The 14965-nt window shown below is 46.2% G+C and overlaps 1 protein-coding gene across 3 annotated transcripts in view; it reads left to right on the forward strand.

Moving 5' to 3' along the window:
- Window positions 1-3957: 3957 nt before the first annotated feature.
- The window catches only part of EPHB1 (EPH receptor B1), a 362275-nt gene continuing 351267 nt past the window's right edge, over window positions 3958-14965 (forward strand). The window contains exons 1-2 of one of the 3 annotated variants that reach the window (XM_059730782.1): window positions 3958-4049; window positions 14359-14444. In XM_059730782.1, coding sequence (XP_059586765.1) covers window positions 14411-14444 — 34 coding nt within the window. In that variant the 5' untranslated portion in view covers window positions 3958-4049; window positions 14359-14410. Of the gene's footprint in view, window positions 4050-13872; window positions 14030-14358; window positions 14445-14965 lie in introns of those variants that run through there. The other 2 variants (XM_059730781.1, XM_059730783.1) reach the window with 2 other exon arrangements.

Below are 14965 nucleotides of genomic sequence, written 5' to 3' on the forward strand. Positions count from 1 at the left end.
CTAGCCCCAGCTTAGAAAACCAACCAAAAATATCATTGTTGCTTTATATTGCGTGCTTATTACAACTAGGTGAAACTGCATTGCTGTCTGCTACTCCTAGGACAATTGAGGGTGGATATAGTGAAAGATTCTATTGATCTTTCATGTCTGCTCTGAATTGCTCTTATGTCACTGAGCAAAAGCAGACTGGCCATATACCCTAATGGAACCTCTGTTCCCCTCCCTGAACTATATTTGGCAAACCTACCTTAGGTAGAGATGTCTCTTGCTAGTCCTCAATGCATTATACCTCCAACATCCCTCTGAATTATGGCAGTGCTATTCTTTCCATTTTACAGATGGGGAACTGAGGCCTTGTGAAGGGCTTAATTATTTCCCCAGAATTGCCCAGAAAGTCTGCGGTAGAGCAGATAATTCAACTCGAGGTCCATGTTAGAGTTGGCCACACCAATTTTTTTTAACAATCAGCAAAGATACCATAATTGAAAATGAACAGGTACAGGACGGTGATCTAGGTGACAGCTACTGTGGAATTTCTACTGACCCTCTGGTTACATCTCTTATAAGCACCGTTCAAATTAACTCTGAGGAAAAAAAAAATGCTAGTAAGAGGAGTTAGTACAGTTAGTACTAGTTAGTACAGCCTAGTCTTAACTTGTAGTCAGATTGCAAGGCTGCCTTGTTTCTATCTGTTCTCACTGGGCCAGTTCAGTGGTTTTGTCCTGTTTATACTATCATAAGCTACTTGCCACTGAGCAGAGGTCATGTACTTGACTTGGGAGTCCTACCATGCCCCACAAAATGACATGGACGGGCTCAGCAGCCTTGGGGTATGGAGTCATCACGAGGTGAGGATCACTATCAGGAGGTGGTATTAGGCTGAGGAAAAGGGAAGCCCTTGGTCTGTTTTTGTGTGGCCTGCCTAGTCACTGGGACCAGGTTTCCCCCTCATGGACTATAGTTATGTCCAGTTCAGGGTCTTAGAGGTCCTAGGAGAGAACCCTGAATAGAAGGGGCCCATGTACTCCCCATGACAGTAAGGGATGTCCAGATCATAGGCCTCCTGGACTCTGGCTCAGGCCAGACATTTGTGCACAGGTGGCTCGTGGACCCTGCCCAGCTCACAACTGCAGAGTGCATATCTGTAATCTGTATACATGAGGATACTCACCGCTATCCCATTACAAAGGTGTGACTCTTGATTGGGGCCAGGTCACGAAGCTAATTGTGGCAGTAACCAGCCACCTTTCCCACCCCATAGTGGTGTGTCGGGATAGTGGCCTATTGACTGATATGTTACCCCTGGCTGTGTGACAGAAGGGAAATAGTGAGTCACTGGAGCAGCATAGGGAACAACTATGGAAGAAGTTCCCTTTTGTCCCTGATGTCTTTGGACCCTAAGCTATGCCATGCCAGGAGCAATAATGGATTAGAAAGGCAGTGCTGGTGGCAGAGAACAGATTGGGTAAAAGGCAAAAGAAAGGTGTTGGAGTCCAGCATAAGCTGGATGGACCCAGGGAGGATTCACCAGAACCAAGGTCCATGGGCAGTTCTCTTGTTGAAGTGGAGCCCCCCAGCAGAAGGGCCTGATTTCATACAACAGCAAAGAGAAGACCCAGCAAACTCTGTGGCCATTTGGCACAGGTGAACAACAAGACAATAGATCCCTCCTGAGTTCCCAGGATCCCCATTTTGAATTACAAGGTGGGTGTCCTGATGTGGCTCACATGGGACTGAATGACCGGAACCTGGACAACTCAGCTGATGGTGCCAAGATTGCATCATAACCAGGTCTCACAACTGGCACACGACATCCTATGGGCAGGCCATCTGGAAGTTGAGAAAACCCAAGAAAGAGTCCTTGCCAGATTCTTCTGTCTTGGGGCTTACCAGGATATTAAAGACATTTGTGCAAAGGTTTCATGCCCGGAGTACCAGCTGGTCACCCCATGCCCACAGCATTGGGTGCCATTGGTTCCATTGCTGTTGATGGGTACCCCATTTGAGCTGGTTGGGATAGGTATTGTCAGGCCAGTGGCCAGTAGAACCCAGTGCCAGTGGATTACGCTTCTTAGTACCCAGCAGTGGTAATGACTCATATGCCTTGGCCCAAACAGTGGCCATGGGACTATTAAAGATTTTCTCAAAGGTGGGGCTCCTAAAGACATATGAACTGATCAAGACACTGTGTTCATGTTCCAGCTCCTGCAACATGTGTGGGTGCTTCTGCAATTTCATGTGGTTAGACTCTTTGATGGATGGTTTGGTGGAGAGATTGTGTCAGACTTTGAGAGGGATCTAAGGAAATTTGTGACTAGGGAGCCCCAGAAGTGGGAAATGCCCCTGCCCTATTTGCTTTTCTCAATCGGGGAGGATCCCCAATCATCTATGGGGTTACTTCCCTTTGAACTTCTCTATGGGAGGCAGCCTCAAGGGATGTTAGATTTATTGAACAAGACCAGACCTGGAAAGTGCAGAGGCCTACTGAAGAGTTTCTGGACATGTTTACAACCAGCCCAGGGAGCCACCTTAATTAATGCTCAATTATCTTAACACCTGGTTGTCTGCTTCTCCCAGATACTAGAGTGACTGGGAAACAGTAAAAGAGAAGTTCAAAATAGGCTAGTTATGGGCGTGATTGAAAAATCATCAAGTGAATGATGCAACCTGATTGAGTTACTGCCTAAACCGGTCAAAATGGTCTGGTTTTGAACTGACATCTGCAAAATAACTGTTGTATATAAAATGTAATGCATATCTGATGCCTTAGGTTGATGAACTGATACAACAACCGGGAAGGCCAAGTACATATCCACACTCCACTGATGAAGGGGTATTAGTGAACGCTGCTTACTCCAGAATTTTGCAAGCTAACCGCATTTACAGCACAGTGGAGGCCCTATCAATTTAAGACCCAATCTTTCATTCTCCACAGTGCCCTGGCCACCTTCCAGTGCCTGATGGATAGGATTCTGTGGCCCCATCGTGAGTATGCAACAGCCTACCTTGATGACATGGTGATGTTCACCAGCACTTGGAAGAAACATCTGTACTGGGTTAGGATCATACTGCAGGCCCTCCAGGCTGCAGGTTTGATGGCAAATCCAGCAAAGTGCCAGTTCAGACATCAGGAAACTAAGTATTTGGGGTATGCCCTTGGGAAGGAGGGAATTAGACTCCTCATTGATAAGATAAAAGCATTGGTGGAGTCTCCCATGCCCAAAACCAAGAAGGCAGCTAAAGTTTTTTCTGGGGTTAGGCAGCTATTACTGTCTCTTTATCCCACAATTTTCTGTGCTTACTGCTTCACTGACAGACAAGCTTTTACAGCACCCAAAACAGTGCTGTGGTCACTAGTATGCACTTCAGCCTTAGGCAAATCAAAGCAGCTTCTGTGTATCATCCCAGTATTATGCATTCCAAACTTTAGCCGGAGGTTCAACCTACAAATGGATGCCTTAGTGAGGCCTAGGAGCTGTGCTTTGGCAGAACTTTAAAGATGGAGAACACCAGATCTTGTATCTAAGATAGAAACTTTCCTAAAGAACAAATATGTTTGGTGATTGAAAAGAAGCATCTGGTGATTAAAATGGCTAGTCAGGCGCCTACGCTACTAGTTTCTAAGGGTCCCCTTTACTTTAGTCACAGACCGATCCTCCTGATATGGCTACATGAGATGAAGGAAGTCAATCCCCAGCAAACATATCAGTATCTGGTGTTGCTGCTCTATTCATTTAACATTCACCATTAACCCAGAGCAGCTCACACTAATGCAGGTTTCTTCTTGGTGGGGGGGTAATGAATGTGGAAGAGTGAGTCTCGGTGAGAGAAGAGATATGTAACAAAGCAGTCTGTCCCATAAACGAGGCAGTCAGCCCCGGGGTAGAAGCTCAGCTGTGACTGATTAGCTGGCAGTTTAAAGCCCAAGCAGGGAGCTTGAGCTGGGGGAAGAAGCAGACTGTGGGCAGGTAGCAGACTGAAGCTCACAGGACCTCACCTCTAGGAAGGGTCACAGCTTAAAGAGCCCTCTCGTACTACCTGGAGAACAGGTGAGGGTTTGCTGTACTCGTTTGTTTGGACCAAGGATTTTTGTTTTTTGTGTTATGTGGACTGGATGAGGGTCTCCCAAGGTAGCAAAGCCAGAGAATAAGGCTGCAGGCACCCAAGCCTTCTTGTGTACTGTTGTTTAGACTGCCTGAAGGACTCATAAGGGGGTGGTAAAGCCCACCGGCATGTTAACAACATCAACCCACTTACACACATGAGCCCTGGGAAAAGCTCAGAACAGACCCGTTCATTTGTAATGGTGGGAACTACACAGTACCAGTAGATTAGTGCCCTGGTTTCTGAGAGGCACTGTATCTGAAGGACACTTGGGTGAGAACTGTGTTTAGGAAGCTAAGGGTTACTTTAGGCTTATTTGAAATGTTATGTCACAGTACATGGCAGCAGAATTCGAATGATTTGGCATCGCATGTGAATGTGAGCACGAGGCCTCTTCCCCTGCTTGAGGCAACAGGGAAGCAGAGTTGCCAGTGAAGACAGTCAGGAGATGGATGGCAAAGCAGAGAGGAGGGAATCTACCTGGACAGGCTAGACCATGTCATTATAACCTCCCAGGCATGAGGCATAAACCCAGTCAAGGGACTGATGGGCCACAAAACACAGACCCTACTTTCTATGAGGTGCATTCTGTCACAGCCCAGTAGAGGAAAAACACATATCATATCACAAATATAAAACAGGTGACACCTGACTGGATGGCAGCTCTGTGGACAAGGACTTGGGAGTCTTGGAAGAACGACCACAGACTCAGTATGAGTTGCAGCTGCACAAAAGGGGAATGTGGTTTTGGGAAGCGTCAATACAAGAAGCATTAGGTGCCAGACATGGGAAGTGAGAGTGTCTTTCTACTCAGCACTGGTTAGATTTCATCTGGATACTGTGTGCAGTTCTGGGCTCCACATTTTTGAAACGATGTGGAGAAGTTAGAGAGGTCCAGAGCTGGGCAACAAAGATGATCAAGGGCTTGGAAGGCAAGACATCTTAGGAAAGGCTGAAGGAGCTGGGCATGTTCAGCTTATAGAAAAGGTGCTTAAGTGGGCACATGATAGCAGTCTTCAAATACCTGAAGGGCTGCCATAAAGAAGAGAGGAAGCACCTTTTCTCTCTTGCTGCAGAGTGAAGGACACAGACCAATGGCTTGAAGTTGCATCAAAGTAGGTTTAGATTGGATATCCAGAAAAAAAAAACTTCTTCACTGTTAGAGCAGTGAGGCAGTGGAATTAGGTGCCCGGGGAAGTTGTGGACTGGCGGTGTTCAGGAAGAGGTTGGGCAGCCACTGGTTGGGGATGATCCAGGTGTAGCAATGCCTATGTTCTACTATGGGGATTTCCCATGCTTCTGGGCTTTGCTGGTTGTCTTCACCCCTTTTCTGTTACATGTGTCAGGGTGAGACCAAAGCTGCAGGTTCATAGCTAGAGGTTCCTCTGCTCAGGGTCAGACCGATTGCTATATTTGGGATCAGGAAGGAACTGTACCCCCGGGTTGGATTGGTACGGATTGTGGGGGAGGGGTTTACCTTCCTCTGTAGTGGGGCTCATGGTCTTTTACCCAGGATCTCTTGAGCATATATTTGCAACATTTCATAGAAGCAAGATGTTGGCTACTGTGGTTCCCCAGCTTTACCTGTGGCAGGTTAAGGTATTAGGTCTGTGTTGCATCAGGGTTGACAATAGTCTCATGGAGAGTTTAGATTATGGCTTGTATGGATTGGTTTGGGTAGGGATGATTCTGCCTCAGGCAAGGATTGGACTGCATGACCTCTGGAGGTCTCTTCCAACCCCACTTCTCTGTGACTTCCAAAGGAAGTGGTGATGGCTTCTACCTTGGGGGCCTTTAAGAGAAGGCTTGATAATTACCTAACTGGGGTCATATGAGCCCAGTATTCTCCCCTGCCCAGGGCAGGAGATCAGACTTGATGATCTACTTAGGTCCCTTCCGACCCTACATCTATGAATCTATGAATATATGAATAATGGACTAGAGAAAGAAGCGGGTAAGAAGACACAGAGCTCAGTCAACCCAAGGGCTATGATTTAGAGTAAGCTTTCAGGCAACTTATACCTTGAAGGCCACCATTAAGGCAACTTAATGGTGGCCTTACCAGGAGTAAGCTTTCATATAGATCCCTGTGTACATAGCCTCAGCAAATGGCTGCTCAGACATGACACTTTGTACCAGGGAAGGTGCAAAAACCCATATGAAGTGTAGAGATACAAGCCCAGTTTGCTGGAAGGATAAGTTTGGAGGAGGCTCTAGGGAGATGGCCTATTTGCACTGGACTTGAATGCTAGAGGCAGGTACAGCATCTCTGCAAATACTTCACTTGATAAAGGGCTAATTAACTTTTGGAAGCACGGAGATCAGCCTCGGTGACATGGAGGATGACACTGAGCATTGTTGCAAGTGAACTGTTTTTCATCAAGATTGAATAACGTGAGAATAGGTCACTCTCCCTCCATTGTTTAAATATAAGTGAGGACACAAACTAGAGCAGTGGTCCTTGGCCTTTTCCACACTGTGACTCCATGTTGCAGCAGATAAAAAGTTTCAAGACATTAGCCCAATCTAGCCACAAAGAAAGAGAAGATGACCCCAACTTTTTGGACCTATTTGTTGACTCCTCAGGATGGGAATTTATTAGGGCTGTGTGGAATGGCACTGTTCCGTTTCGACTTAGTGTTAACATTTCGATGGAACGGTGCTTTGTTTCGAATTTCATTTTGATTCAGAACTGCTGTTCCATTTTGTTTCGTCGAAGCAGTTTGACTGTTTCAATGTTTCACCCATTGGCTATAATGGGAAAGCTCAAAACAGCATATATCTTTGTCATTTCTAGCCTGATTTGGATGACCCTTGCAGGAATGGTATGCCCTTCTGAGGGCACGAAGCCTGCCAAGTTTCAAGGAGATAGGTGTCGGGGTTTCAGGGAAACTGCACCTCAAAGTCTTGAAAGCAAAAAACTCATGTCACATGTATGTGTTAAGCCACAGCGGGGTCAAAACTGCGAGGATGGTGGTCCCTGCTGTGGCCACAAATCCTGCCAGGTTTCAAGGAGATCGGTGCAGGGGGAGTCTGGGTTCTGGGGCCCTGACCTCTAGCTGCTGACAGGCAACACTCATGACATGGGTGGGTGACACTGTGTGCGTATTAAGGTGCGCCCTCACTCAACTGACACCAAGGCAGAAAGCAGGGCAGTTCAAACAATGCTGCCTTCTTTGCAGTTTTTCTATCCCTCCCCCAGAGCACTGGGATTGGAAGGGACCTCAGGGAAGGGTGACAGTCACTGGCCAGCTACACAGTCAATAATGAGAGCAATCCTTTCCCCCCCACCCCTCCCACCTTCCCCCTCTCACTCCTTACTTTAGTTTCTGTTTCCCTCCAGGCAAGCCAAGCTTGAGCTTCGAAACTCAAAACATTTAGAAAATTTAGAAATGCTTCAACTTGCCTCATTTCATTACAAGACTGTTTTGAAGTTCTCTGTTTCATTTCAATTTTGCTGTTTCAATCTCTAAACCAGGGGTAGGCAACGCTTTTTGTCCGGAGTGCCAAAAAACATCGCAATGCCTACCTTGGAAGGTGCTGGAGTGCCAGCATGGCAGAAAAACAAAATGAGGGCAAGGGGTACATGGCAGGATGCCCTGCTTGTGCCCCTTGCCCCCCAGCCCTACTGCCCCTTGCCCCCCACCCAAAGCCCCTGCCCCACAGCCCAGGCTCTGTGACTGCCAGCAGCTCCCCCAGCTCTGGGTAGCTGCTGGAGCCCTGGGTGCTCCCAGCAGGGCTTGCAGCATCCCAGCTGCCTGCTGGGAGCAGCCCGGGATCCCGGCTGGCAGCAGCTCCCCAGAGCCAGGGCCGGCTGCAGCGAGGAGGCTCCAAACAGCTCTGCCATGTCATGCCAAGCAAAATGGCCTTGCGTGCCACGCTTGGCACGTGTGCCAGGGGTTGCCAACCCCTGCTCTAAACGAATCGAAACAGCATCGAAATGAAACTGCCGGCAAAATTTTGCGCAGCCCTAGAATCTATGGATTAGATGTGATTCAACTAATTCTCCCGCTGTTATTCCATCATGTGCCAAGGGGTGGGGGAAATCTCCCAGAATCTGTGGAGTCTGTGAACTGAGGTGGAACATGGGAGATAGCTACCAAGGGGTCATAGCAACTAAAGGTTTATTGCCGCACTAAGGTGAGCCCAGAGCAAACCTGCATGTCTTTTTAATACAATTCAGCACTTTCTTTTTGGATGCCTTGAACTGCTTGTGTTCTTTTACAACCAGTTCAATTCCCTGGCGTAGACAAGAAAGCGAAGTGGCAGGTGGAGGCAGAGGAGTGTTCGCCAGTGTTGCAGACAGTGACATCTTTTGTCTTGTGAGCAATTTCAAAGGATATTGCAGGGAAAATTCATGCTGCAGTGTGTGATAACACTTAACATTTTCTTTCATCGGGTTTTCGTATCTTAATCCTTGAGAAATGGCTTGGCATTGCTTAAAGCATCATCAGAGAACAAAGGCAAAGCTGTTAATTAAGACGGTGCTGATTCTGGCAAGAAATGGCTGCTGGCTCGCTGTTGCGTTGTAAAGGAACTGAGGAGACTGTATCAACAAAATGGGATGGTACTGCTGAAAATAACTCCTGGAGGAAGTTTGCCCTGTTTCTAGTGCAGTTCTGTGCTTTTGCTAAATGTCTTTTCCAGCATGGTTTCCTCTGTAACCCATGTACACCCACGGATGTGTCCTCCAGCCCCAACTGGAAGGTAGTGGTGGCAGGTAGGGTGCTGCGAGAGGGATGCCAGCACTAGCAAGCGGATCTCTCTCTTCTCTATAGAGATGGGCTCAGGCACATATGACTTAACTATATACAGTTTATTGACTTACACAGTACATAATGATTAATAAAGCATAAATACAATATTACTTAGGACTAAATGAGAAAGGTAAATAAAACAGCCAAACAATATACTATGCCCATGGGGGATGATCCCTCCTCTCAGGGTTATTTCCCAACCACAATACCCATCCACAAAGCCCCCTGGACAGAGAGACTGGTAAGTCCCCTGGTAGTTCAGGCCCCTGGATAACAGGCAGCTACAGGTAAGTACCACATGGATGAAATGGCCCTTGCCTTGGGGGGTGGGGGAGGGAAGGACCCCCTCAAGTAGGGTGCTTCAGCAAAGGTGGAGTTTCCACTCAAATGTACAATTTGCTATCAGTTACAAAATACAAAGCACAATACAACATACCCTACAAAATAATAAGGCATGGCCTTCAGGGTGATATATCAAATTATCCCCTATAGGGTCAATTTCCCAGCAGGGGAGCCAGGGTCCCTTTCCCCAACCCGTAAGGGCCCAGTGACCTGCCCAAAACAGTAAAAGGGACTCTTCTCCCTTCTAGTCAGCTGTGCAGGAGTAGCTTCTACCTTTAACCCTCCCATGGGACCCTGCCCCTGAGGCATCCCTCTTAGGGACCCAGAGCCCCAGCAACTCACAGTCCTTTCCACAGGTCATCTGTTCAGTCCCAAAGAGAGGCTCCCTGGGCCTTCCTTCCTCGTCACCTCTGGATGCACCTCCCTGGCCTGGTGCCCCGACCCGAGCACCCAGACCCTGCAGTGTCCCTTGCTCTGGCCTCCTGGCTTTCTATCGGGCTCTCCTGTTGCCCTGTACCACACTTTGGGCACCAAGGGCTCACTGGTCCACCAAGCTGTGGTGTTGCGGGCTCCAGCCATCCAGCCTCATGCCAGGGGCAGCTTTCCTGAGCAGCCCTCAGCTGCTCTCTGGCCTCTCTCTGTGCACCAGTCCATGCACCGTGATGCCTGGCAGCCTGCTGGGGCTGTAGGTTTGAGCTGCCTCTAGCCGCTCCCAGAGCCCGAGCTCCACGCGCCGATCCGTGCACCATGATGCTCGGCAGCCTGCTGGGGTTGCAGGCTTGAGCCTCCCAAAGCCCCAGCTCCACGCACTGTGGAGTGGCTAGCGGGGCAGCTCCTCCAGCAACGTCTTCTGGAACCTGGGGCCTGTTGCCCACTGATGTTGCTCTCCCCAGCTTTTCCCGGCTCCTCCCCTCTTGATTCTCTCACCAAGTCTGCTCTCAGCATGCCCAGCATGCTCTTTTTTTAGTAGACCGTGCTGCAGTCCACAATCTAGTCAGGGATCTCTTCTCCCCCTCCCTTCAGGAAATGGGCAATGGTCGCTTTCCCCAGCTTGTTGCTGATGGGTGGATTGGCTCCACCAATCAGAATTGAGGATTCATGAGCCCCCTGGATGCTTTGAAGCTCGATCGGGTAAGTCTGTCACACCTGTCTCCCAGGTTGTGACACTGCCTAAAGCCAAAAAGCTTTTCATTCAATGGAAAGTTATCTTGAAATGGAGCAGGAGAAACTCTGCCATTGGAGAAACTTGATGGGGCGGCTGCACTACGTTTGCAAGTTCCTTCTCCTGGCGGGTGAGAAGTCTTGGAGGGTCTTTGAAGGAATTGTGAGTTACCTTTGTGATACAGCTCTTTGGTGGGGCAGCTGTGGCAATCGCAAGTGCGGTTTGTTGTTCTCAGCCTTAATCTCTGTAGGTGGGATCAGTGAAAACAGGGTACTCTGTCTCTGGACTGAGAGTTTCGAATAAGGAGCTTATCTGCATGCAGTGTGATCACCTCTGTTCAAGGACTAGTTTTTATTGAGTAAAACAGTTTGCATTAAGAAATATCCATATTGCGTGTCTCTGATTTCTCCTCCAATAGGAAGCGGTCTTGCTAAGCCCTGACATGGTCATTCTATGGCAGAGGGGTGATAATATAAACTGGGCATTGATAGAGGGAATTAAGTTAATTTAGGCCTTGTTTGCATAAAAAGTTATGCCACATTAACTGAGAGAGCGTAAGCAGCCATGTTTCCTTCTGTTTTTTGTTAAATAGAGGCAAATCCTGGTGTGTTCATTCTTACATAATTTACAAATGATCTATGTTTATTTTTTTTAAGGGCTTCATAACTGAATAGAGCTAAATTGATATAAGCCAGATGTAAACTAGTTTAAGGCTGTCCACACATGGCTTTGGGCTGGTTTAACTAAATTTGTTATAAAAATACAGTGTAAACTAGTGGTTTGTTTCGTATGTAGATTGGTCCTAAGTATGACAAGTAATTGGAGGAGCTTCTCTATTAGATTGACTAGCTGAGTGTTGATTCAGAAAAGTGGTTATATAGGTATATCAGGAAAACTCCCTGTCCCCGAGACTGAAGATTTCATATGAACATTAATAGATTCACATTTGTTTAGGCTCAACACTACAACATAATTAAATGTTTCTGAGCCTTGTCGCCACCCACTCCAGCATCCTTGCAAGCTGATTTGAAAATTATAGGGTTTAGGAACAGATAGTAGGTTAATATTTGCAAAGTGTTTTGTTATATAGTTGGATGGAGGCTCCCTGGGCTTGGTTGAGAGGAGCCCATGTCCTTACCCATACACCTGGGAAACCCTTTTTCCCCTCATCAGCACCAATCTCCTTAAGAGACATAGGAAGTGACTTCAACACCCAGCGGTATTTTTATCTAAGCAGTGCAAGCCCTCAGCCTGTGTCGAGGAGGCAGAGCCCAGCGGTAAGTTACCCAACGTGTACATTTCCTTGTAATAACACAAGATTCCCAAGGCCCAGCACCTGCATACATTGATTTTCTTAAATGGAGCCAGTAGCCCCAGCCTGGCCTCTCTATCCCCTTTGTTCAGTCAGTGATACCCACACACACTAAAATCCACTGAAGGCAGAGATCTGATTCCATTTACCTGGAATATCATCTTTATTACTGCTGGGTTGGATTGGATGTCCTGGATCATTCCAGCAGATTTCTGCATTAAATCTTTTGGTTGCAGTTTCTGGCTTAGGTTGCCATCTCTGTCTCTCTCTCTCTTTGCAAACAAACCAAACTTCCCACATAGTGGTAGTGTCTTCTCTTATCCCTCCTTCATGGGCAGAGGTCTAGCTTCACATCACCTAGGTCATCTGCAGGCAATCTCTTCTCTTGGTTTTGGAGTGACAACTGTTCTCAGTGAAATTCAGGTCCCCAGCAGATACTCAGCTTTGACTGGGAGTGATGCTCTTCCTCTTACATGAAAGTCCGTAAGTCACATCCCACAATAGGTGGGCAGTCCAGCTGGAACTTAAAGAGTTTGGGTCCTCCTGTTTCTAATCAAACATAGATTTTGGGGAAGGGCCTGTGCCACATCACACTGCTTATTGCTATGATAGTTATTCAGGGAAAACAAACAATTTTCCTTTTTTTAACAAAGATTTTGATGGTTTTTCAATTTTGTTCCTCAAAAAAGTTCCCTGAATCAAACAGGTCATAATTATAGCCATGTAATAGTAGCAAAAAGTAATATAAAACCATTTTCTTTTCACACTAAACAAGAAACTTTATTAAAATAAAAAACGCAATATTATTCCTGATGCCTGTCTGTCTTCTGTAGATTTGAGGAGACTGTGCTCATAGCCTCACTATTAGCATTAATAACATGTGCATATATTTTTAATAAAGAATATTAGGTTTTAGATATTTCAGACAATACTAAGATGTCAAAAACTTCCACTGGACATTTTTCCAACAAAACTCTTTAGGTTTTTTGGGTCAAAATTAATTTTTTTGAGGAAAACATTGTTGAAAAATATTAAACTGATATGCTCACAGCTTGCATGTTCCCATATTTACCCTTTTATCAGTGTACTTCATATTTTCAAATCATTGGCATTTCTGAGGATAATCATAGATGTTCTAAATTTGAACTGTGTTGCAAAGTTAAGATTTGGTGAGATAAGAAACATATCATCTCTGGGGCAGATTGGATAGTGGGGCAACCACCTCTGGCACAAATACTGACACTCGCTTCACAATTTTCTTTCTGTGAACATTTGAGTGTATAAACTGGATTGCTGAAATATTCCTGGAAAGCGAAGTAGAAGGTATAAACACATACAAAACAACTTCCCATAAAAATCAGACTGAGAATCCTCTGCATTTTTTTTTTTGTATTATTTGCTTAGCTGTTTTGGAGTTGTTTGAAATATGGGGAATATGTTTTTGCAAAGAATATATAAACAATGTCTCAAGATGTCTTGTGCACATTTTTAAATGTTTAGATTGTTTTGACATACAAAACAAAACCTGACAACTTTTCAGTGCTTTTTCATTTTGGGGGTTTTGTTTATCCATTATAATTATTTTAATACTACAACAGTACAGTACCTAGAAACCAAAATCAAAATCCTGGATGGGGAACCTATTGTGTGTGGTACCGTACAAAAACAGAACAAAACCCCCCCCACCGATTCCTGCTCCAAGGAATGCCTCTTTCTCTGCCCCCACTCCTCTTTCCCTTCAATATTTCCTCCTTTGATCAAAAAGAGCAGAAATCCACCCAAGCTTTGCTGCCTATTGAGCCAGCATGGCTAAGGCATACCAGTTTCTGCAGTCATAGGTCACATAAGGGAGTGATGCGACTAATATCAAATCCAGCTGCCTTTGTCTTGCCAGTCTGAGTGACCAAGTAGCCATATACAAATAGATGAACTGAGGGAGCTTTAATCATGCATACAAAGCAGGGCTCAAGTACATATCCTTAGAATCAAAGCAAGATACTGTATCTATGCTGTTATGGCATGTCTTCTTTACAGTAGGGGTTACAAGAGCTAAGTGAATTAGGAAAGAGTTAATATGCTGCAGGGAGTCTAATCAGGCCTGACCCAGGAGAGCTGTGCAGCATGGCCCTCAGGTGGGGTGTGATGGGGAGGGAGATTGGCTCTAGGTGAGCCTGGCAGGAAGGGCTTGTTACTGGTGTGGCTGCCACAGCGTGTCTGAGCTCAGACAGGATGGGAATGTTTGCATGGGTTAGTGCTCTGCAGATCCTGGGGAGGCAGAGGCACTATGTCTGCTGACTGAGTTCAGAAGAGGTGGAAAATACGATTTTTGTGTGTGTTGGTTTCAGGCTACAGGTACCCTGTCAGTTGTGTGGCTCTTACATGACATGTCTAGTGGGTTAAGTCATTTCAGCTTAGAAAGGGTCAGAGCCTGGGGAGGCTGGATGAAAAACTTAGTGGGAAATGGTGGTAGAGGTACTGCTGTCTTCTAGCAAGGGGGAGTCCATTACTCCTAATTCTTCCCCCTCAGTACTGTACTTTGTCACTGAAAAAATGGGAAAACCCCAAAATCAAAAAATCTTTTTGGAGATTGTGCAACTTACAATTTTGAAAATATGCAAAAAAAATGGTGACTAGTTTTAAAATGTCTGTTGGTCAAGATAGTCTCCCTCTACCTCTTGCAGGTGGAATGAAGTCAGAAAATCGCACCTAACCGAGGAGAAGCTGTGTGAGAGCATGTGGACAGGCCAACCCTCCAGGATGCTGCAAGGTAACCCCTGTTCACATATGGAGCATAATCATACCGGGAGTTTTGCTGTCACTCCTGCTCCTTCTTCCTGGGGTTGACTGGTGTAGAAGCTTTTAGCAGTCACAACTGGAGCACGGTCCTTGTATGCCTCCAGATCCTAGAGAATTGTACCTGGCAGGCTGAGTGAAGGGGCTTTGTTGGGGTCAAGGGGATAACTAAGCTCACAGCAAAGCTACCATGGCCTACACCTGAGTTTTATCCCCTGTTTCTCCCTCTTTACATATGGATTGAGATAAGAACTCTATGCCCTGTGTCTTGTTTCCCCATAGCCTTGGATTTCTCTCTCGTACTGTAATTGTATCCCCACTGTACGTGAGTTCCTATAGATATGGTAGCTCAGAGTATTATATAGGAGGAAGAGAATGTGGCTGAACTTCATTATGAGGCAATTCTTCCAGTAACTTCAAATGATAAATTGCTCTCTTTTTGCACAGACCCTGATTTGCATGGCTACCTGATTACTTCAGGGCTTACAGCCATCT

This window comes from Alligator mississippiensis, chromosome 7 (assembly GCF_030867095.1).
Source record: "Alligator mississippiensis isolate rAllMis1 chromosome 7, rAllMis1, whole genome shotgun sequence".
NCBI classification, from domain to species: Eukaryota; Metazoa; Chordata; order Crocodylia; family Alligatoridae; genus Alligator; species Alligator mississippiensis.